The 25,858-nt window shown below is 32.8% G+C and overlaps 1 protein-coding gene across 1 annotated transcript; it reads right to left on the bottom strand.

The window, feature by feature from the left end:
- Positions 1-22,922: 22,922 nt before the first annotated feature.
- LOC107910595 (pectinesterase) lies at positions 22,923-25,302 on the bottom strand. The gene is made up of 2 exons (XM_016838485.2): positions 24,114-25,302; positions 22,923-23,765 (listed from the first exon to the last, which is right to left on the bottom strand). Exons 1-2 carry the CDS (start codon positions 25,087-25,089, stop codon positions 23,068-23,070), a joined length of 1,674 nt encoding a protein of 557 aa, XP_016693974.2. The 5' UTR covers positions 25,090-25,302; the 3' UTR covers positions 22,923-23,067.
- Between the last annotated feature and the right edge of the window lie 556 nt (positions 25,303-25,858).

Raw genomic sequence — 25,858 nt, 5'->3', positions numbered from 1 at the left:
CTAACTAGAGGAAGAAGGGGAAACAAGATTCGGTCAAGGTGGTCCTTTAGACCAAGGTATGTTTAATGTTGTCTTAGAGATGCATGCATGTTTTAAATAGCCCATGTTCAAACCTTGAACCTTGTTGATAACATGAGCGATCGGTCATGAGAAAGTGTTCAAGGAAAGGTTGTTGATGAAAGAAATTAATGTGTTAAGGGATTATATGAAACTTATTCATGTTTATATATGTTATATGCAACGAAAATGGTTGATGATTTTGGAGGTGATTAGCTTGAATCGGCCACGGTATATCCATAAACACGATCTATGCTTGTTATGTTACTCATGGTTAAAACAATTCGGCTAGGACATTCGGCCATGGATGGTTGTATTTCTTTGATGTTGTTTTTGATGCTTTAGGGCATTGAGGGTTGATTATAGATGAGGTGAGTTTCTTGATTTAAAATTTGATGGATGTTAAGCTAATTGGGCAACCAAAGGTTCAATATTTTTGTTATGAGGTCATATGTGCATTTCGGCCATGGTCTTTGCTTGAATATGAGATTTGTAATGTGATTTTCCTAAATTGTCTATGAATTTGGTTGTTGATTTCATGGTAATGGTATATTGAATCCATGAGAATTTAGTAAGGTTGCATTCGGCAACTTACTTGAAATTAAAAATCGATGTCTAAGCTTAGGTGATTTCGATGATGATATATGTGTGTATACATAAGTATATTTAGTTGATTCGGCTTTGGTAGTTGCATGAGATTATTAGCCGAATATACTAACATACATATACATGTGAGATTGGATTGTAAATATTTAGCAAGGTGGTTAAACTAGTTAAATTATTGATATAGCTCAAGGAGCTAAAGGAGGTGAATCGAGCAAAGGCAAAGAAAAGGTTATCGAGTAGCCGAGTTGGAACCGTCTTACCCAACACGAGGTAAGTCATTAAGCATGTAGTTGGTATTATTTCAATGGTCATAATGTTGTGTATTGATGCTGAATGGAATGAATAAATGTACATATATATATGCATGTACGTATGTGATGATGAAATTGTTGAATGAAATAAAAGAGGTAAGATGTAATGAGTTGTTGATCTCGGCACTAAACGTGCGGGATAACCATTTATGACCATGAGATTGGCGCTAAGTGCGCGGGATTAAATTGTTCAGCACTAAGTGTGCGATTCGACTTTGTTGCACTAAGTGTGCGAAATGAATATGATGCACTAAGTGTGCGAATTGACCATGCGGCACTAAGTGTGCGAGTCTAACTATGTAGCACTAAGTGTGCGATTTGATTACGTGGCACTAAGTGTGCGAGTTGATTATATAGCACTGAGTGTGCGGGCTCAATATACATTCGTGAATCATTATGGACACTATGTGTGCGACACTATTGAGCTGATCGCGGACAGCGGATCGGGTAAGTGTCTTGAGTACATGGCTAATATGTGCTATGCGTATACTTGGTGTTGAGCTCGGTAAGTTGAACCTATGTGACAACTATACTTGAAGTCACGTACATAAAAATTTATCGTAGGATGGGTGAAAGGCCGTTTTGTGGTTTGATTGTAACGAAAATAAATTGATTTATGAAAATGCTTCAATGTCCTATTGATGAGTATATGAATTGTGAAGGCATGAATTGATATGAAATTGAATCGGTAGGTTGGAGGAACTATGGCATGGTTCGGTATGGATGGAGTAAATTGTCTCATTCCATTTTGTTCCTCTTGTGATAATGTTATTGATGTATAGTAGAGCATTGCTTATGACTTACTGAGTTATAAACTCACCCGGTGTTTCCTTGTCACCCACTATAGGTTGCTTGGACTCATCAATTTTTGCGGGGTCGGGCCGTCATCGAAGTCATCACACCGGATAGCTAGTTTTGGTACTTTCTTCTTAGTGTGCTTAGAAGATCATTTTGGCATGTATAAGCTAGTACGTTGTGTTTGAATTATGGCATGTAAACTTTAAGCCATGCGAAAATGGCACGAATGTTCGAATGAGTAGGATCGAGGGTAGGCATGAAATGGACCTAGTTACTTTCGTAACAGATGCTGGCAGCAGCAGTGTCATGAGATTGAAAAATCACTAAAAATAGTAGGAGTGGAATTAATTGATGAATAAATTATGTAATCGAAGCTCGATGAGTCTGTTTTCATGAGAAAGTAACGAAAAGATCATATGGGCAGTATATTAAGAGATAATCAGATTTTAGTGGGACAGGGCCAGAACGGTTTCTGGATTCCCTGCTCCGACTTTGGAAATTCATTATAAATTAACCAGAGATAATTAGGGGTCGTACCATATATGTGCAGATTCCTCTCTGAGTCTAGTTTCCATAGAAACAAACGGAAACAGTATTGAAGCCCCGTGCAGGGAGATATCCCAGTCGTAATGGGCAAAGGTCAGTGTAGTCGACCCCTGCAACTTGGGGAACTTTGAATAATAAACTGTACTAATTGGCCTAACCAAAAATTCTAGAAAAAAATACATAGATGGGCACATGAGTCTAGTTTCTGGGAAAAATTATGAAACTGATTTTCGAGTTACGAAACTCAAGATATGATTTTTAAAACGACTAGTACACAGATTGGGCAGTGTCTGGAAAATAAATTTTGTAAGAGGTTAAAGCCAGTCAACACCTCGTGTTCGACCCCGATGACGGTTTCGGGTTCGGGGTGTTACAAAGCTTGCACCTTACACTCGGCTATCAAAATTTTCATTTCTTATACAGTAATGAGTTCGAGTTCGAGTTAGCATCCTGTGTGTAACCGATATTGCATGAGTGAATGAGGAGCTATTCCTATTCAGAACAAAGGAACAGCCGCAAGTATCTTAAATCTTTAGAGAGTAGGATCTGAAAAGTTAAATAATATTAGTTTCTTGTTCAACTGATTTGAGTCATTTCAATATATTCATAAACCTGTGTATAAGGAGAGGGATAAGGTGTATGAGCAGAAAGATGTAAAAATATTTCACCTTGGAAGATTATATAAGACCGCAGGATGTAATGTAAGAATTAGTTTATTCTTTACCATTTCCTCTTTAGGTAATGCTTGAGATAGAGTCATAGGTAATCTCTTGTAAACATTCTATCTCAGTGTGCTAGGTTCTGTTAATTTTCATGTTATTTTTTCTTCCTACTAAATGAACTTCATGTTGTGGATCATCTTTTTTCCTTGTAACCATCAATCAGTCAGTTGTATCTTAATCTCTAATTGTGCTGGCATGTTAGAAACTAGAACTATTGGTAATCTATTTTCATTAAGATAAGTATTTTAACTTCACGTTGATGTAGATATCATGGTGCATGCTATGTAAATAAAGTTATTCTTACCTGCACCTCCTGTAAGTGCGGTGGTTGTCTCTTTGGGGTCAAAATGTTTACTGGCTGGGGCTTTTACTTGCTGACATACGCTATATGCGGAATTTAACCAGTCAATCTTACATGACCTAAGATAAGTTATTCTATTGTTTTGTCTTGGTTGTGATTTTTAAATAATTATTTATTCTAGTGACATACAAGATGCTTAATGCGTCTATGATTCAGGTCTGAGTTTTTTTTAACCAAATCCTTGTGGCATTTGAATGGCAACCTGTTGTTTGTATTTTACGGAACCTATAGATATAGACCTCATATTGTTGAATGGATTGCATGCTTCTGCCCTTGTTATTTGTTCTTTCTTTTCTTTTGCTCATTCTTTTGCTTAAAATGCGGCTGTCTGTCACTAGGTTGATTGGCTGATTGACTGTGATTGACTGTGATTCCTTTGTAGGTATTGGACTGTTACCTACTGATTTGCTCCAGACATAAATCGTTGGCAAGCTGAAGCTCTAGTTGCATTTCAAGAGGTATTTTATAGTTGCAATTCAAGAGGTATTTTATAGTTGCAATTTCAGTAAATTGGATTGTTTTTTTATAGTTTACTCCATAGTAATGTTTTTATAGTTATATCTTGCAAGTGGTGATGTAATAAGTTGATTTTTATTGGTATTGAAAAATTTGAATTTGGGATTGAATTTCATTTCAATAATGGACTTTATAGGATAATTTATTGGTATAGGATAATTTTTATTGGTATTTTTATATATAGTCACTAATTTACGAATTTTTAATTAAATTTAAATAATATGACCAATAATTAACTTATTGTATCATTATTTAACTTCTATTTCAATTTAAATAATGTATTTAACTTTTAAAAGTACTGATAAATTTAAGAACACCTTTTTTAAACGGCTTTATAATTTATACTACTTTATTAAGTAAAATTGGAAGTTGAATTGTTGAATTGTTGAATATAAGAAAATTGGGATTTATATGACAATTTCCCCTCCCACTGCTTACTTTCTTTCCCTTATTTAATCTCGCACACCATTTGTAACTTGTAAGTCTACATTGTAATATTATTTTATTTTATTTTAAAGTCTTCTTTTTGTTTTTTTACAAAAGCCTTGTTTGATGATAGAGTGTTTGGAATTTTTTTTAAAATTAAGATTTTCATAATTTAATGTTTTAAATATGTTTGATAACCTACAATAAAAACTCTTAGATAAAATTTTCTTTTAAAAAATGTGGAAAATTTATCATTTAATAGAGAGTAAATTCCATTTCTTTATTATATTTCATTTAAGATTATACTATCTTATCAAATAATCTAATTATATTAAGTATGTAGTTTTAATTAATATACTAAACAAAATTTATAACTTAAATTATAACTTTTTTCTGAAAATCTAATTACGTTAATAATCCATAATTTTAAACTATTACCAACTTAAAGGTGAATCCGTTAAAATCGTAATTAAATCAAGGGGTTGAATGCTTGAAAGTGCTTCTAAAATTTATGATTGAAAGAAAAACAAATATTATTGTTATGATGATTGAAAGTGCTTCTAAAAATTCTTTAAAGAAAAATGTGGTTTGTTAATGTTAAATTTGTAACATTGTTGTCAAAAAATACGGTTAAGATTCTAAACTAGTATTGTTCATTTTTCTTTGATAGTGTGATATTGCTTCCTATTGAGGCGGCTTGTTTGATTGCTTCCTATTGAGGCGGCTTGTTTGATTGCTTCCTCCACCCACAGTTGAGCGTATTCTTTTCACACAACCACTGTAAGTTCTTTGGCAATTAAATTATTTAATTTTAGTTTACTGTTATTGAAATTATGATTGGAGAAATGTGACCCTTTTAAATAAATTTGACAATATGGAACACATTAATATCTTGCAGTAATGACTCGTCTGCCTTTAATTGCGCAAAGTGTGAGGCGTAAAAGAATTGGAATTGCATTGACAATATGGTTGGAAATCTGTAACATTGCGAGTTGGTTTATACTTACATTGGGTGCCATCGATAGCCTTCATACTTATAGACCAAGGATTAGGTCCTATATTTTAGATTTTTATGCACAACGGGATTATGTGAAAAGGCTTGTATATGCTAGTGACAAGACCTGTCTTGAACAAGTTAGGATGAATAGATTTGCCTTTTTCAAACTATGTGAGATGTTACAAACGTTAGGGGGATTGAAGTCGTCAAGGCACATGCTTGTTGATGAGCAAGTTGCAATGTTTTTACACATCATTTCCCATCACCTTAAAAATCGAGTTATCAAGCATCACTTCAATAGGTCCGGGGAAACTGTTAGCATATCATTTCATAGTGTTTTAAATGCTGTCATAAGCTTACAAGATGTGTTATTTAAAAAGCCAGAGCCAATTACAGCAGATTCTTCAGACACAAGGTGGAAATGGTTTAAGGTATTGGAATAAGTTTTATATATAGCTTGTACATAATTTAGTTGCTTTAGATTTAAATTTAGTATCCTAACTTAAGGTTTTATAACATGTGATATAGAATTGCTTAGGTGCTCTTGATGGAACCCACATCAAGATTAGGGTTCCAACAGTTGATAAACCTAGATATCGAACGCGAAAAGGTGACATAGCAACAAATATGCTAGGTGTTTGTACACCTGAAATGTAATTTGTTTATGTTCTTCCTGGTTGGGAAGGTTCTGTTGCTGATGGACGAGTTCTTCGAGATACCATTAGTAGAAGGCATGGACTAAAAGTTCCTCATGGTAAAGTGGATAGTTAGAGGACTTTGAATTATTCATTAAGATCAAACTTTTTTGGGGAATTAATAATTAAAATTTTTTATAGGTTGTTATTATCTAGTTGATGCTGGATACACAAATTGTGAGGGATTTCTTGCACCTTTTAGAGGAGAACGATATCATTTGAATGACTGGCGTCAGGGTTATCAGCCAAGTACTCCGCAAGAATTTTTTAATATGAAACATGCCTCAGTACGTAATGTTATTGAAAGATGCTTTGGGTTATTAAAAATGAGATGGGGAATACTTAGGAGTCCATCATTCTATCCTGTAAGGGTGCACAGTAGGATCATTATTGCATGTTGTTTGCTCCATAATTTTATTCGAACCCATATGAGTATTGATCCTATTGAAGCAGAGGTGGGAGAAGGATTACCTAGTAATGTGGTAGATGACGATGAACCTGCTATCGTCAATATTCATCCATCGGATGCTTGGGCTACTTGGAGGATGGAACTAGCCAACCAAATGTTCGATGAATGGCAAGCATCTGAAATTAGTTAGGTTTAGGGAGAAAATTAGTTTGAGTTAATTAGTTTATGTTATTTTATCTATCTAGTTTGTGAAACTTTGGTGGTGTTTTTGTGTTTTTTGTATTGTACTAAACTTGTTGAATTATAATTTAATTTCCTTTCATTCATCATGTGTTATAATTTTATACAGTGTTGAGTTTTTGATTCATGATATTGAACTCAATTTTAATTTTATAAAGTGTTCACCTTTTGATTCATGATATTAAACTTAATTTTAATTTGTTTTTTTCTTAAGATAATTATGCCAGGTGTTCCAGAATCAAATGTTCCTTCCCAATCATCTCGAGGAACCAAAAGAAAATGGGTTCCAGAAGAAGATGCAGCATTGGTTTCCTGCATGGTGGACTTGCACAATGTTGGAACATTTAACGCTGATATGGGGTTTAAAGCCAGTTACTTAAACGAGTTGAAAAAAATGTTAGAAAAGGCTTTACCCAATGCAATGTTGAAGGCTAGACCTAATATCGAGTCAAGGATTAGGTTACTAAAAAGGGATTGGTCAATCGTGTATGACATGCTTAATGGCCAAAACAACAGCGGTTTTGGTTGGGATGACCATAGGCAGGTCGTTGTTGCTAAAGATGCGGTTTGGGACTCTTATTTAAAGGTAAGAATGAGTTCAAGTCTTTATTATCTTATTTTTACCAAACTTATAACTAATATGATTTCCTCATTTTTGTAGAGTCATAAAGAAGCCAGTCAGTTCAGACATCGTAGTTTCCCTTACTACGACCAACTTACTGCCATATACGCAAAAGATCGAGCGACTGGGAAAGACGCTCAAACAGCCGCTGACGTTCTTGAAGAAATAAATGCTGAGGATGTACCTACTGCAGATATTAATGAAGAAAGAAACAAATACTATGATTGCGATGCTAATGTCTTTTTCGATGACATGGATGTTTCTGCCACGGAGCCGCAACCAAACAGAAACCAAAGGGGTTCCTCATCTTCAGAGAGGACAAAAAAGAATTCTGATGCAACTGGTCATTTTTCTTCTTCAGTTAATGATGCTGCCACTTTATTGGCTGAAAACATGTGGGCCATTGGCGAACAAATCAGTAGGAGTATTTCCTCCAATGTAGTAGTTCACCAAAGGTCAGAAGAATACTAGAGCATCCAAGAAAAAGCGTCAAATTTATACCCAACATTATGTGAAATAGAAGGTTTAACTGTGGATGAAAGGTTTCGAGCATTGAGTAAAATTCCAGATCATCCAACTCAAATGCTCGATTTCTTTAGTTTACCTTCTGATGTACGGTTAGAGTGGGTCAAAAGATTTCTTGCTGACCATTAAAATTTATGGTTTTGTTGATGACATTTTCGTAACTTTTTCTGTTTGTAATATTTGGGATGGTATGTCATTACAATGTTCTAACTTTTTGATATGGCAAAACTGTATAACATATGGATTGTGACATAGAATTTCATGAATCTCATTTAACCTTTTGTTAATATTCATTGTTATTATGTTTATGCAAAATATAATTCTAAAGTTATTTATTAATGCTAATATTTTTTTATTGTAGAATAATTAAATTATTTGTTCCACAAATGATATTTTAGCACATTAAATATGTATTGCAGTTTAATAATAATAAAGTAGATTATAAATTATATTTAATAATAATTATTTAAATTATATTTTATAGTATTATATATTATGATTTTAGTAAATTCATATAAGAATAAGAATTTTATTAAATTATATATTACGATTTTATTAGTAAATTCATATAAGAATATTTATTAACAATTTTATTAAATTATATATTTTTATTAAATTATATTTTATAACAATTATGTTAAAATATGATTAAATTCTTTATTATTTATATTAATAATCTTATTAAAATTTAATAACAATAACAATAATCATCTACCTTAAAAAAAATTCTATTAAGGGTATTCTAGTCATTTTAGCTTTTTTCCTTATGCTATTACACCTCTATTCCATTCAACCAAACACAAGAATACCATTACGCCTCTATTCCATTACATTCAACCAAACAAAAGAATTACCTATTACGCCTCTATTCCATTACGCCTCTATTCCATTACAGCGAACCAAACGTGGCCTAAGGGTTAAAAACTAAGTAAAAAAATTTAAAAATAAAAAGGTCCTAATGCACGATTTCAAATAAGATTTAATCAAGATTATATAATTGTGTTGGATTAATTACATTCCTTTAACTTAGAATTATTAAACTTATGTTTATACTACTACGAAAAAATTCACGGCAGCTCAGTAATTTGCTAACTACTGCTCATACATACTTATTAAATTAATCAATCTCTTGAACATTTTTCAATGTCAATCCAAGCGATTAATCAATCTTCATAAGCATAAAAGATCAAGTGAGGTAACAGAGTATTTCTTCCTTGAAATAGTTTAATCAGAATAATCTTGCAAGTTATGCAAGACATATGTATCGCCAAATACAATGCTAAATTAACTTTAGCTACCATAGAAGAATAAACATGCACTGATTAAGTATTGTGTCTACTAATTAAAATTTCAATACGATTTAATAATTAATTCATTAGTTATCTAACAGTTAATATTTCAAGAATAACTTAGGCATGATTTTACTTAATCAAACATCTTACCGAGGTCTATAACAGCACAAACACAATTTCAATAATTCAAGCAGGCAAAATATAATCAACCCAACACGGATTAAATTCAAGCTAGATTGATTAAAATAACCATTTCAATAGCATAAATATTCATAAACATGTTTGTAAAAAAAACAACGAAATTTAAAGAGATAGGGAACAAGAAGCAAATCCGGTGTTTCTCTGTGGCTTGACTGATTTCTCCGTTCTTCGTTCTTCGTTGTCCTCGGCTATCAAGGTAGCTTATGAACACTTTAATTTTTACTCAACAATGGCTGATGAGGACCTCTTTCCCAAGAGAAGAAATCGGCTCTTGAACAAAAGGGAAAATGGGAAGGAAAAGTTGAGAGAAAGTGAGAGAGGAAAAGAGAGAATGAGAGTGTGAGGGATGAGTTGAATGATCAGAAAGGGGTGGCTTTTATAACTAATTGTGGCTGCTAAAAATAGCAAATTCCATCAGCCAAAGAGACCCCCCTTGGCTGGCCACACACATGGCAAAGTTGAGAGATTCAACTTTGCTAAAAATAGCCTGGGGCAAATCCATAAAGCCATATTTTTTTGTGGGGTTTGAATGCAAGGTTGAAAGTTCTTCAAGGGCTTCTTTGCAAGCTTATTTAGTCAACTAAAATGCTGATTTGGGTCAGCATATGGACGGTTCTGGGCAGCCCAATTGGTGGCTAGTTTGGTTTAGTAGATTCGGTTCAACCAATGCAGTTCAATTGGACCCTTTTTTCCATAATTAATTAATAATAATTTATTTAGCCCAAATTAAATAGGGAATAAATTTAAATTAATTATATTATGAATTAACACACATTTTTGGACCATCTTAGGCTGGAAATAAATTTGCCTCGATGCTTCAAATTGCTTCTCAATTTTATTCTTTGAGCATTGTCTGTCGAGCCAATTTTCGCCCTTTGTGCGAATCTGTCAAAAATAGTCAAAATTAATCAAAACTAACTATAAAATTAATTAAAATTCATCATGTTCATATTTTTAACATATTTTTATTATTTTATAATATTTAATTTTTTCGACAAGAATTTAACCGAAATAACATGATTTTAAGTTAAAAAGGGCATGTAAAAACACAAATTTTCATGTTTCCAATGGTCACCTAAAAACATCAATTAAAATTTGGTAAGGACACATTAACTAGTTCAATTAAGTTATCTAAGTCTAAGACACTTTAAAAAGTTGTTTGAGCTAAGACAAATTAAATAAATTTCAGAGAAATTAAATGGTTGTGCAAATTAATATAAATTAATTAACTAAGAAAAATTTAATGCCGGAAATACTTAGACACATTTAATACTTAAACTAAATAGTATTTAAGTTTATTCCGACAACTAAGTAGCTCAAAATGCATAAATTAAATAAAGCTAAATTTCAGCTGAAATCGAATTGGATTTTCCAGCAAATTGATGCACAAGCTAAAACCAATTAATATTGAGCTCAATGAGCTTTGATAAGCTATGAACGAACTAAATGAGCTTGTAGCAAATTACGTGGAACACTTGAATTGGACATCTTTGATTTTTTGATTATTCCAGCAATGGTGTCCAACCCCATCTTGCTTAATTAAGGCTTGCACACAAATGAACAAACTAAAATTAAGCTTCATTTTGCACTTAGGCCCCTCTTGTTTAGGCCAATCTCGATGGCGTTGAGTTGTGTCGTAACATGAGGCGGTCGGGATCGTATCAATGAATATATAAGTGGACTACAAAGTCATAGTGTCTAAACCGACATTATATATTAGGGAATGTTGAAAGTCGATGAAAGGCTGCAATTGGCAGGTACGAGTCGCATTTATTCAAAAGTCACAGATGTGGGAGATACGAAAATTTGTTGGACCTTAAAAATGCACGTCAACACATATGACAGAAGATCATTGAAAAATTGATTCCAAAACTATCTGTAAGTGTATTATACCAATGGTGAAGGACATGCTGACCATTAAAGTTTCAATACTAATTGCCGAAATACAAGCACGATTCCAGTATCGAGTATCATACCGAAAGGCGTGGATAGTTAAACAGATGGCAATGGAGCAATTGTACAGGAATTTCAATGCGTCGTACAATGAGCTACAGGGATGGATAGTCGCTATACGGGAGTACGTACTGGGGACTGTCATTGAGTTACAGACACGACCTTATTACGACCCGGATGACCAATTACAATTGGGAAAAAGAATTTTCCATCAGATGTTATGGACGTTTGATCCATGTGTGCGTGCATTTCTCCATTGCAAGCCGTTTGTGCAAGTAAATGGGACCTGGCTATACAGAAAATATACACAGATCTTACTTCTTGTTGTTGCTCAAGATGAGAACATGAACGTGCTTCCGATAGCATTTGCCATCGTAGATAAGGAGAACATGGAATCGTGAGAATTCTTCCTTACGAACCTGTAGAGGTATGTTATTAGCAACAATAATATTTGCATCATCTCTGATAAAGAGAAAGGATTAATTATCGCCATTAGGCATTTCAGTATGCCATGAAGATCTATTTACTGCATCTGGCACATCGCGGCTAACTTCCATCGAGATTATAAGAATGCAGACTGGCGAAGACAAGTTGTGAGAATAGGTAAAGGATAACCTTATCTTTTTAATATAAGTTTTAATGTTTTAGGGCAATACTGTAATTTATCTTTTCTTAATAGATACACAGCACACGAGCTAGAGCCACACATTTTCCGCCAAAGGATGAATCGACTTGAGAGTGACATGGAGGGTCAAATGAACACATCTTTCGAACAGTGGTTGGGTACCATGTAGCAGTGGCAATGGACTCAAAGTTTCCACGAGCGCTTTCGTTATGGTCATATGAACACAAACTTGACAGAGGGAATCAACTCTATGTTATTGAAAACACGAAATCTTTCGATTTCATTTGTCTTTTCGGTTACATTCTACAGGTTGGCTACCTTGATGCCAAGAATGGGTCAGTAACAAGTCAACCAGATGGAGACGGGACACATGTTTGTTAAAAATGTCAGGGATGAAATGGTTGCAAACTGTCGAATAGTGAGGTTTATGAATGTATAAGTATATTCACGACGTCTTGAAACATTTTGAATTAAAGAGACTATCGGTCGTCGACCTGGTAAGCCACTTAGGTCTTATGGAGTTCATCTCCGAAACAGGCGGTGCGATTGCAAGAGCTTCCAAACACTTCATTATCCATGTGCGCATATTGTGGCACTGTGTGCTAAAGTCTCTCTCAATGTTGAATAATTTATTGATGATGTGTACACCCTCGAGCACACATTGCGTGTCTGAGAGAACATGTTCCCTGTCGTGCCTGACCTGTCTACGTGGGAGGTGCCTCCGATGACTTTCGAGCTTGTCCTAGACAAAGGGTTGCGTAGGAATCTGAAAGGTCATCCGCAATCATCCAGAATCTATAATCAAATGGACATTAGGGAGAAATCCAAAGGTAAACATTGTGGATTATGCATATTAGCTGGTCATAATTAGAGTAAATGCCCGCAGCGAAACTACTATATTGGACAATCGTCACGATAGGGTAGGAATTGAGCTTATGTAATCCAATGTACCTAATTTATATTACAAAGTTTGTTCCAAGTTTTAATGTTGTAATGTATTTAATTTATATTACAAAATTTATATTACAAAGTTTGTTCCAATTTTAATGTTGTAATGTATTTAATTTATGACCACAAAGTTTGTTCCAAGTTTTAGTGTTGCAATTAATCTAATTAAATAAATATAAAGATTTTTTTTCTTGATTTATATTTTATTAGAATAAAAAAGTACAAACTTTGTAATATTTAAATTGCAAGAAACCCCTAAAATTGGTGGTTTAATGGTGTGGTCCTAGGGGTATATTTCTATGGGGGTCGACGTTCATGTTGTGGGTGATTGCGGCGACCAACATTCTCTTCAGTCGCAGGTGGGGGTGTACAAAACACAGAAGAAAAATCATATGCCTCGAACATCATCGATGAACTTGAGCCGAGAGGAGTGTTGTACTGCAGTGGATACGACCAGAGAGGAGTAGAGTAATGTGATGGATACGAGCCGGGAGGAGTGTTGTACTGCGGTGGTATTGGACTGAATATATCAAACCTTGAATGATATATGTGCCCTGACAAGCCCGAGAAATAGTAATTGACCCGCAACTTCGGATGATAAGACTATCCCTAGAATGTGTATGCAACCGCTCGAGATCTAGCTGTAACAGCCCGTTTTTAGGGTTAATCAGAACTGTGGTTTCGGGACCACAAATCTGAGACCAAAAAAATTATTTTTATATTATTTTATAAGTTTACAATATGTGAATTTGTATGTGAGAAAATTTCGTAAAATAATTTGATCGTTTGAGTGCTCAATTTGTTAGTAAAGACTAAATCATGTAAAAAGTGAAAGTAGCGTTCTGTTAGTTAAAAGCACTAATTGGCTATAGAATTAAAAAGGGGGAGTCCTTATGTTGTTATTAATCCATTGTTAATATTAGTGGACTTATATAGCCATTAATTAAGTGTTTTAAAGGTTTTAATGTTAAGGTTAAAAAGGTAAATTAATGATTTTTATCATTAAATTAAAAGAAACAAAATTGTATCATCTTTCTCCTTCAATTCTTTCCACCGAAAATGAATAACAGAAAAGCCATGGGAGAAGTGTAGGTTCGGCCAAGCTTCATGATCTATTTGTAAGTCCGTTTTTACTTGATTTTTAATTTTTACGTTTTTGAGATTGTTACATCGAGTACTAGCTATCTCGTACCTTTGATTTCAAAACTGCTTAAGTTTATGAATGTTGCTATTAATGATTATATGTGTATTTTGATTATTGAGGATAGATTATTAATTTTTGATGTTGTTTAAACAAGTTTTATTAAGAAATTTTTGATAAAAATATCAAAATAGGATTAAATTGACAAAAATGGAAATTATGTGGTTAAATGTGTGATTAAGTGAAAATATGGGCTGCTATTGATGTATGTGGAATTCGGCTAAGCTTTGATTTAATTAAAATTATAGTAATTTGTGTTGTATGCAATAAGGACTAAAGTGCATAAATGTGAAACTTTAAGGGCTAAAGTGTAAAAGTGCTTAAATGTGCGTTTGTGAGTTGAATTGAATGAATGGTTGAAAAAATAAGTTAATTTTTAATATATCTAGGTCAAGAAAAGCAGAATTCGAATCTAGATCAAGGAGAAAATTAAAGTTCAGATTAGTCGACATAATTCATCATTTCAGCGAACGAGGTAAGTTTGTAAGTTAATAAACGTTATGAAACTATATTATAAATGCTTATTATTTATGTGATTGAATTCAATGCTAAATGGTTATGCAAATAAAAGTATTATGATTGAGTTATATATGTTATTATGATATTGAATTGTTTTAGAAGTAGAATATATGAATACAAGAAAGTATTGACAATGATGTGATGTTCGAAAGCCCCGTATGAACCATAGGAATAGTATAGGATACGAATGTCATGACATTAGGATTCCGAGATGTGATATCGTGTAAGACCATGTCTAGGACATTGGCATCGAATAGAGATTACGTGTAAGACATTGTCTGGGACATCGACATCTTATATGATTTGATGTAAGACGTTGTCTGGGACAGTGGCATTGATATTTGATAACACATAAGACCATATCCGGGATATGGCATTGTACGAGCTTTACGAGCTTTCCGAGTATCCTTATTGATTCTGAATGGTTCAACGGGCAATATTGAGAAGCAAATGACTATGTGAATGAGTTATCCGATTCAGGTATGAAAAATGTTATACATATCTTGAGAATGAAAGGTGAGTATGAATATAAGGGATGATATGTGATTTATACGAGAAAGATATGTGTTTAAATATGTCATTTTCCAAAATGTGCTCATTTGGCTATATGAAGTTATGAAAGGAATGTCATATGAAAATTGAATTGAATAAACTTGAGGAAGCTAAATTTAGTTATGTAAGTGATTATATTATTGAATGGTGGTAAGTTGAAATGAGAACATGTTATAAATTTGAGAAAAGTTTATGTTTGGCCTGTGAGATAGCATATCATGCTTATGGCATTGAATTAAAATTATATGTTATGATAAGTTTATTAAGATATGAGCTTACTAAGCTTTATAGCTTACTTTGTTTCCTTTTCAATGTTTATAGTGTCTCGGAGACTCGCTCGGGTTGGAAGTCGTAGGAGATCTCATCACACTATCCGGTTATCTCTTCGGTAAATAAAAGCTTTGAGTTTTTGGTTATGTGGCATGTATAGGCTAGTTTTTATATATTTAGTTTAAAATTTGTATGTGTATAGCCATGCGAAAATGGCTTGATCATGATGCTAATGTTGGTTATATGATTCGGCAATGAAGAAGGGTAGTAAGATGCATAATCAGTTTATTAGTTAACTTATTTTGGAAGCATGAAAAAGTGGTATAAGGTGGCTTGTTAATGTGGTAAAATGATGATTATATTTTGGATATACTTGATGGTCATTTGAATAACTATAAGTGATATATTGTTTTGATATTAAGTTATGAGATAACATTTTTAGCTTAAAAGATTGAGTGATGTTAATATGGTTAATGATTCGGTTAGATGATTATGTTGGTATGTGTTTATAATTGCTATGTAATGACTATGCTATGCTATGTGAATTTGGCTATTTTGTGTGGCTTATTAATGACCTATGTTTTGAAGTATAAATTGCCTTGTAAATTGATTTGTGAATGATTGAAATTTCTTAGGTCATTTTGTGAGATAAATTATGATATATGATGTATATTTATATTTGGCTAATGATAGGTAAAATAAATTCATACGCCTATGACATGATTGTTTCGTGGTTCGGTATTTAAAGGTCAAGTTGTTGGATTAGGACTTGATTTCGAAATATGTTATCAAAGTGGTTGTATATTTGGTTATGAAATTTGGTTCTTTTGATAAGGTTTTATGTTTGGATGAATATTAGGCCGTATAATATGGTTTGTTTTGTCTTAAAATGCGAATATGCTTAAGTTATTAAAATAGATGTATACAAATGGATATCTTGATATATGTTCGGTATTTGAAATGAAATATGATTGATTATACTTGAGATATTTGAATGTTATGTAATTGATTTGGTATGGTGAAATGCGCATAAGGTTATAAGGTTGAAACAAGGTTATACTTGATAAATTTGTGAAGTTGTTAATGTTGCATATGCTAATGGAAAAAAAACCATGTGATATGATCTATTTGGTTTAATATGCACATGTATAGAGTTATGAAGAAAAAATATTAAATTTTTATAAGGTATTCAAATACCATTAAGGTGATGTGCAAATGATTCGAGTTATGTATTTATAAAGCATATATTGAATGGCTTTGAGGCATGTTTATTGGTTGAAAATATGATTATGTGTATGATTTGGATAAGGTATGCATGAAATGGTACAAAATTATGTGGATTAGATATGCATGAGTAGGAGAAGAAATGTGGCTTAATCCAAGCCTAATTTTGTGCCACACGGCCTGACCACACGAGCATGTGACCTATGCAACTTCGAAAAATATTAGCTTTCGTTAAATTTTATATGTGTTCGGTTTAGTCCCGACCTCTTCCTAATGCATGTTTAAGGTCTCGTTGACCTAAGAAAATGACTTTATAATGATATTTGACTTTGAGATGATGATGTATGACTTATGATTGTGAAGTGATCGTGAAATGTTCTGATATGTCCAGAAATGCCTCGTAACCCTAGTCCGGCGATGGATACGGGTTAGGGGTGTTACACTAGCTTGGGCTCTGGCTCTAGCTCGGCCTCTGAATCGTATGCCCCAAGTCGATGCATGTGCGGAGGGACTACAGTCGACTGCCCACCAGGTAAATATGGTTTTCCCATACTAGAGTACCATTGTATGTACTCTAATGATGGTTGCAAATCGAAAGAAATATCCATCTGAGGTCTTCGCGCCATATATTTCTGGTGCACAACCTTCCAATTATTTTCATGTTTTCCTCTCTTGTTAATCCCGTAGATCTTCCCTAACTACATTGGCGAAGCCAAGATATACTAGATGCAACCAAATTGTTGGAGTACTCGATCCTCGTTATACCACTTGACTTCTGGAAATTGATAATTGGTGCGTTAATGCACCACAGGTGTGAATGAATGTGGGCAGACAAGGGTATAACAGGCGCAATTTTCGGTCTCCGCTACAGCATCCAAATGAATTACACGATTAATAACATGGCTAAAAGTTAACACGGTTCGAGTAAGATATACAAAGTAATTACATGTCACGAATATTGGAATAACTTACCCCTTCCCCGACATGTTGTTCAATCATCATACGATATATCGGTACAGTGTATGACCTTCCAATACACGGATTGGTATTCCATCTATGGAAACAAATTACATGTTAGAATAGTATCATTAGAAAATACGAATATTGTTATTATTTTAAAATGATAATAAGTAAAATGTATTGGTTTAAAATATAATATATATAATAACATGCCAACTTAATTATTGTCAAAAAATATAATTTGTTTTGCATAAAAGGATTCAAAAGGAATTTCATTTATAATATTTATAAAAAACATAAAATAAAATTTAAAAACATAAACTCTTATTTCCAATTAGAAAAATCTTAAAAAATTAGAACATGTAAATTATTATTCCTAATTTATCTCATAAATTCCAACTCAATGGTCCCATTTACAAATTCCATCTCAATGGTCTCATCTTTTACCTACATAAAAAATAAAAAAAATTATATTAAAATAATAAAAATAACATGCCAAATAAATTACATAAAAAGTAAATCTAATAAACCTAAAACACACATAACAAATAAATTACATAAAAAAATAAAACATTCTTTATACATAACATAAATAAGATTTTTTTACTTATGAATGAATGAAAATATAAAATAAATAAAAACATACCTTCAGAGCTCTTTTTAACCAAATAATACATTACAAAAATAAAATTAAAAATTAAATCCGAAATAAATCAACAATAACAACAAAAACAAATTAACATTTATTTATAATAAAAAAATTACCTTTTATGATTTTTTTAACTTCAAATCTTTCTAAACCCTAAACACAATTTCTGCTTCCCTTTCTCCTTCCCTTTTCTATTTATTTTTTTCCTCCTCTTTTTCCTTCCCTCTCTATTCTGCTTCTATTTTTTTCTTTCTTTTTCCCCTTCCCGCTCCCTTCCGGCCAAAATGAGGCATTGGAGACCTTATAATGGTCCCCAAAACACAAGTCACGGGTATAGTCCCGTCCCGTCGCTACCACCGGTACAGGAGTCAGAGGTGTGCCACCTATGAGGTTGGCATCACCAACCCGGTGCCGTGTAACAGCCCGATTTTGACCCTAGTCGGAATAGTGGTTTTGGGACCACGAATCCGAGTTAGAAAAATATTTTAAAAAATTATTTTCTGTGTTTATTAGGTGTGAATTTACTTGTGTGAAAATTTCGTGCTTTAATTTTGTTGTTTGAGTGTCCGATTGAATAAAAGGATTAAATTGCGTAAAATAAAAATTTAGTGGTTATTTCAAAAAGGGCGAATAGTGGTTGTTCTTTAATTATGGGGGTTTTATGTTGCAATTTGACCATTGAAAAGATAGTGGACGGCATTATGTTTAAAATATATAGTTTTTATATTATTTATAAAGGTTATAATAATAATTTATATATTATAATGTTATTATAATAAAAACAAAACATAAGAAAGTGGCCATATTCATTATCTTTGTGCCGAATGAAAAGAGAAAGAAAATAAGAAAACCAAGCTAGGTATTCGACCCTTGCTCAAGCAAATTAAGGTATGTTTCGGTTTCGGTTTTTGATAATTTTTATGTTTTTGAGATCGTTGTTTCGAATACTACTCGGCCCATGCTTAAATTTTTGAATTTCATGATGATTTTGTGTTTTGCCATTGTTGAAAGCTTGTAATTTTGTTGTTTAATGATAGAAAATAAAATATATGAAATGGATATATATATATATATATATGTTGAAATTGAATTTTTGATGATTTTGAGTAATTAAGGCTAAATTGCAAAAATAATAAATTGAGGGACTAAAATGTGAAATAAATGACATGCATGGATTTATATGAGCTTAGTGCATATTCGGCCGAAAGTTTGTTTATTTTGTATTTTTGTGAAATAGGGACTAATTTGTGAAAAATGTGAAATGTTAGGGGCAAAAGTGTAATTTTCCCATTTATGTGTTTTTGGATTTAATTAAATGAATATGTGGTTAAATTAGTTAAATTTGAACTTATTTAGATCAAGAACAGAAGAAAACGGAATTAGATCGGGGAAAGTCGAAAGTAGTCGACTGTGTCCGTCGATATCCGAGGTAAGTCTATTAGCAATTTAAAAGTTAATAAATCAATATTTATACATGTATATCAATTGTATACTTGATGAGCTGTAATTAAATGTTTATAATTTGAAGTATAAGTATAAATTTTATATAAGTATTTGATAGTTTCGAATATATAAGTATAATCTTGTATAAGTTCATGAGTTAAATTATAGGTTTAAATTTTATATAAGTAAAGGTGAGATTCGGGTAGGCATGTATATATATGAAAATCTATTGTAATGAAATTAGGTAAGAAATTATACTTGTATATGATAGATTCAAAAATATATGTAATAGCATGAATAAACCTTGAATTTAGATAAAGGTATGAATATGTATATATATATTTATAATTATATACATAATGATCGAATATATATACATATGTATATATATATAGTTTTTGAATTTAGTGGAAGTATGAATGTTGTATATGTATAAATTCTTGGTTTTAATCCAAGGTAAGTATGATATATACAAATATATGTATATTAGGTCCGAATATATGTATATAAATATATATATGTATAAACTCTTAGATTTGATTAAAATATGTAACTTATATTTGTATATGTGAGTTGGTAATTATATATATTATATTTGAATGATCAGGTATACATACACGTATATGATTTTATAGTGAATTTAGGTATGACAATTATACAAGGTTACATGAGGTTCGATTATGCTAATATACAAGTATATATTCATGTAAAGTTCTTGAATAGCATTGAAAGTATGAGATTATTAGTTGGATTATTAAAAGATGATCGAATATATGATATTAGTAGTAGATTAATGCATTAAGTTATATATATATAGGTTTGGATGTATAATTAAATTATTGAGCTAGAATTGAATTTTGAACTTTATACATCTATGTTATTTAAAGATATAGTTTATAAATTATTGAGCTGAATTTTATGTGGATTCTATATACAAATATGAGATACAACTTCTGTGAATTGAGATTTTTTTTAAAGCTTAGTACCAATCAGATTAATTGTCGGTGAAATCTTTTGGACTTTACGTCTAGCAGGCTAAGTGCCGGTGAACTGAATCAGGCTATAAGCGTAGCAGGCTAAGTGCCGGTGAACTGAATCAGGCTATAAGCCTAGCAGGCTAAGTGCCGGTAAACTGAATCAGGCTATAAGCCTAGCAAGTGAAGTGCCAGTGAATCTGTTTAAATTAAGTGATTATATGCATTGGGTATATATATATGATTTTGGTTATATGTAATGGATAAATATATGAACATTTGTTTCAATGTATTTGATGAGCATATAAACGTTCGGATCTTTGTGATTAGTGAATATGTACATATATTGGTTGTCATGAAATTGTTGGATATATATATACATTCGGCCAAATGTTAAACTTATGTGTATTTGGTTAAATATGGATTTAATGTATAGTACGTGTTTGATAAATGTATTTTTCGATTATGGAAATGTATACGAATATTGAAAACATGATTTGATTTTGTTGTAACTAATTAAATGTTGTTAAGTTATCTATTTGCTTATGACTTACTAAGCTGTAATAGCTTACTCTGTGTGTTTTTCTTATGTTTTTTTTAGAGTTCTAAAGACTTGCTCGGGTTGGAAGACGTTGGAGTGGTGATCACACTATCCGGTTATGGCTTCGGTAAATTAAAGCTTTGAGTTTTTGGTTATGTGGCATGTATAGGCTAGTTTTTAATTTAGTTTTTGTATATATATTTAGCCATGCGAAAATGGCTTGATATAATGCTAATGATCCAAGGTTTAAGTAATTTTGGTCATAGTAAAGGCGTGGGGTATGCTTGGTATGTGAATTTGATAAGACGTAATGATATATATGTGTGTGTGTGTGTGTGTGTGTGTCTTTGATAAGTTATTTGATAATTCGGTATGTAGAGGACTAATGGTTTTAATGCTTGAATTACAAAATGTGTTATATGTATACATAGTGGTATGATCGATTATGGTAATTGACTTATTATTGTAAGTATGAAATATTTGCATTGGGTGTGTATATGAAATTTTGATATGATTTATACTGTATGGAATTGGCATGTTTTGAATGGCTAAAGTACTTGGAAAATGGCTAATGTTAGTCAAGTGAATAAAGTATGTATTGGTTTTATATGTATTTTAGGCTTAATAATTAGCTTGCGAATTGAGTGTAAATTGTATGGTTAGTTTGCTAGCCAAATAGAAGATAAGATGAAAGGCAAAGCATACACATGTTTTGTGCTTAAATGGGAAGTTAGGCATGAATGACTTATTAGTTGAGTTTAAAAAAAAATGGTGCATAGTTGATAAGGTTAAATGCATTAGTGGCTAAGATGTTTATATGCTAAACTTGACTATTTGGTGAAATTGATTTTGTTGCATTTTCTAATGGACAATAAGCCGAGCGATATGGATTGTTTGGTTTTATGCACATGAATAGAAGTATGAATTGATATATTTAATATTCAGCTTAAGAAGTAAAATATGCTTGGATGTCTTAATGTATCTGCATGGAATTTGTAATGTGATGAGTCATCTTATAATTTGATTTTTGAATGATATGAGTAAGAGGTATATATGTTTCGAATGATGGGATTTTAAAGCATGTGTAATATGACTATTTTGAGCCGTGTTTTATATGGTAATGCCTTGTAACCTTATTCCAGCGACGGATACAGGTTATGGGTGTTACATGCCGCCTGTGAAATGGGTATGACCAGTAGGTGTGCCGCCTTTCTCTAAGGCTTCACCAGTCGTCCTATCTCATCAATGACAACGGATCGGCAGTGGGTCCGGTTTTGGTCGTATACGAGTTGTAATTGACCCATATTCTTTTTGGTACCGCCTATTTAGATAGCATTTCAAATTTTATATATATATTGTAGTCAAACATGTCAGATTTTTTGGGTGGTGCCGCCTATGCACCACCCTCCACTTGCTTGGATGGATCATTTTGGTGCATAATCTGTTTGGTATACCATTTAAGTTCTTTTTTCTTTTATTTTATAATATACAGGTAAAAAATCCGTGTTATCATATATTTTAAAAATAAAATTGAACATAATTAATGAAAAAATAGACCCAAGATTTAAAATACATATTGTAGAAAGTTAAAAGAAAAAAGTTGATAACCAAGGGCTTTCTATATAATTTGAGTTAAAGAAAAATATTCTTCATTATTTTGATCTTACTGTTTTCCCTAATTACACAAAATCATAAGCGATGAAAATTTAAATGAGCAAATTTCGTATTAACTTCTAAGATGAAGATTCAAAATTTGTTGATTCGCTAAAATTATAGTGTAAAAAGGAATCACAGACCAACAATTATAGTGTAAAATTATAGATTTTCAGCAGATAACACCATAAACTTCTTTCTTTGGCCATGATTTTTTTTATTTCAATGTCTTCAATATCTTAATCCAGCAGTGAACGGAATACCAGTTGAAGGCAACCAATTTTCTTTGCTATGAAGGAATGCTTCGACAGTAAATTTCATCGCCGTTGCTTTGTCTATCTTGTGGTAACCTTTCCAATTAACTCTTGCATCGAGGTTAGCACCAGGGCCACGATTATTGTATTCCGCATAATAGAGGGTATCTTCATGATTTTGAGTAGCAAAGGGCATCCATCCTTCACGCCTAATGAAGTCTCCTAACGTAGACTCCATGATAATAGTTGTAGAGTACGGCTTCCATGGCCTGCCCAAGTATGTCGGGAACTTAAATCTGTCGATGAAGAGCTTTTGCTCAGGGACAATCCTGCAGTTTTGGATCACAGTACCGGTATTCTCATCAATCCTTGTCTTACCCTGTGCAGTCACCATATTAGATTGACCTTCCATTGGCCTCCTCACAATTAACAACGAGTTTTGGATTACAGTAGGAGAGTCGCCAAAGATAAAGTCAACAGTTCCAGAGATGACACAATTACGGAAAAATTGGCGGTTTGCGTGATTGTACAAGGTGTCTTGGTAACCATCCATCCTGCAATTGAAAAAGGCCGACTTATCTGATTGAATTCGAAGTGCCACTGCCTGATGCTTTTCAGGACCAGCATTGTTTTGGAATCCCATGGATTTGGCAATAAACCCATTTCCAATAGCCGCTGAAACATTAAAATTAAAGAGTTATATATTATAAAATCATCATGAAGAATATATTGTCATAAATTAACTAGTTCAGTGAATGTTATTATTGTATGCAATTGACCTACATTTATTATGAATCCAATTAGCATCCATCCTCTACCACATTCAAGGGTTTATAAGGCCAACTTGTTCTCTACCTGAGGTGATCATTTGTTTTATGAGCATGTGTAAAGCTTACAATTGTATGTTACTTATATTACTAGTTGTTACGAGTTATTAGCTAATGTCAACATTATGAACCTTAGTATTAATCAAATCACATATTCATAGATCAAAAAAAATGGTTTGAGTTATTAAAAACTTACAGAAAGTGGCAGTTTGCCAGGTGGTAATTCCACCGCCATCTTTTACAGCCTTACGACCGGCGACAATAGTTCTTCTTGGACCATCACCGAATATAAGGATGTTGGTGTATTGTTTGTCCACGGTGATGTACTCATCATAAATTCCAGCCTTGATGTAGATTATATGTCTGTTTATGGAGTTCTTGGGAGCGGCAGCTAAAGCTTCAGCAATGGTCTTGAATTGGCCACTACCATCCTTAGCCACAACAGCATTTGGTTTCAAATTGCTATTATCAATCTTAGCTATAAGCTTGCGGTCTGTAGTTGAAAACCATGAAGGATAGTTTGTTTCCTCAACAGAAAAAAGTCTACGAGTGTCAGGACTAGCCAACTCGGAACCTAACTTGGTAAGAATTTCGATCAACTTTGTCACAATTGTCAAAGCATTAGCTGCGTGTTCACTAGAAGCAACAATAGCCTCTTCCATGGTTTCTTTCAAGTTGCGATCATGTTCAAAACCATCCAAGCATGATTGTTGGTATGAGATAACAGCGCTCAACCAGGTCCTAAAATCGTTTATGCGATCATCAATGTTATGCAAATCACTTCCATCTACGTCAGCGTATGTTGCCTCAAGTGAATCAATGGCATATTGCATCATGTCCTTACAATCATTCAAGGCCATCTTTGTGAGGCCATTGTCCTTAGCTTCAGCAATCTTGGAGTTAGAAAAGTTGAGGAACTTTTTGACTTCTTCTTCAGCAGCATAGATAGCCTTTTTAACGAATTCTTTAGGATCAGTGCTGTTCATAGAGTCGAAAGTCTTCTGACAAGTATCTGGGTAATGAGTAGGTGCACAAATGCTAGTCGCAACCTTCATTTCAGGAGACAATTTACCCTTAGCATCACGAGAATGATTAATTGTAGTAACAACGCCAATAGCGACTCCCACCACAAGAATGATAGAAACCCCTGCAACAACCACTTTATTGCTCATCTTTGTTAATTTCCTCTTCTTCTTCTTCTCTTATTATTATTATTATTAAAGAGACATGTTCCTTCGGCTGGCTATGGTGAAGAACCATACAGAGCACCACTTTATATATGACTCTTAAACCTTAAACCAACCGAGAAGGATAAAAAGAAAGGAGCAATAACTGTATTAGATAGCAGAATTTCTCTTGGCCTTTTGTCTTGTTAAATATTATATTAAATCGGTATATATTGGGGGATGGTGTTTATAGCAAGTGGGATCCTCTAAATTAGGATTCTTTACTTAAAAATGGACGATGGTTACCAAATTTCAAGTGGATAGGTTACAAAGTTGTGGTCTGAGACAAAAGGTTTCACTTAATAGAGATTTAGACCCCAAAGGCAGGAAGTTCAGTTATTTTGGTGTTTATCTTATTCTAGTTTCCACGTTTGGTATTCATTTTTCACAAACAAAGAAAACAAATTTTGATTTCATCTTTTTAAATGTATATCAACATTTTCGGTTCATACAATTTCCTAAGTTTTAGTACTTTACTACATAAATATATCATGTTTTGACTAAAACAGGGCATCAGATTCCTTGAAACAAGAACTAAAAACATTGGCCTTATTGTTTTGTTTTTAACCGATGTGTCCTCTTTACAATTTGCGCTTCAGAAAATATTATCAACATTCACACATCTTCACATTCACTAAACCAATATAGGCTTTTAGCAGCGGTTTTAGTGGCGTTTAGATGAAAAACGCCGCTAAAGTTAGATCATTAGCGGCGC

This window comes from Gossypium hirsutum, chromosome D08 (genome assembly GCF_007990345.1).
Source record: "Gossypium hirsutum isolate 1008001.06 chromosome D08, Gossypium_hirsutum_v2.1, whole genome shotgun sequence".
Classification (NCBI taxonomy): domain Eukaryota; kingdom Viridiplantae; phylum Streptophyta; class Magnoliopsida; order Malvales; family Malvaceae; genus Gossypium; species Gossypium hirsutum.
The sequence above is the reverse complement of the archived record's forward strand: the minus strand, read 5'-3'. Positions and strand labels throughout refer to the sequence as shown.

What these genes read in the sequence shown, in the direction of transcription:
- LOC107910595 (XM_016838485.2), bottom strand. Translation starts at nt 25,089, where the DNA reads ATGAGCAATAAAGTGGTTGTTGCAGGGGTTTCTATCATTCTTGTGGTG. An exon ending in CTGGCAAACTGCCACTTTCT is followed by an intron (nt 23,766 to 24,113) that starts GTAAGTTTTTAA and finishes TTAATGTTTCAG; the next exon opens with CGGCTATTGGAAATGGGTTT.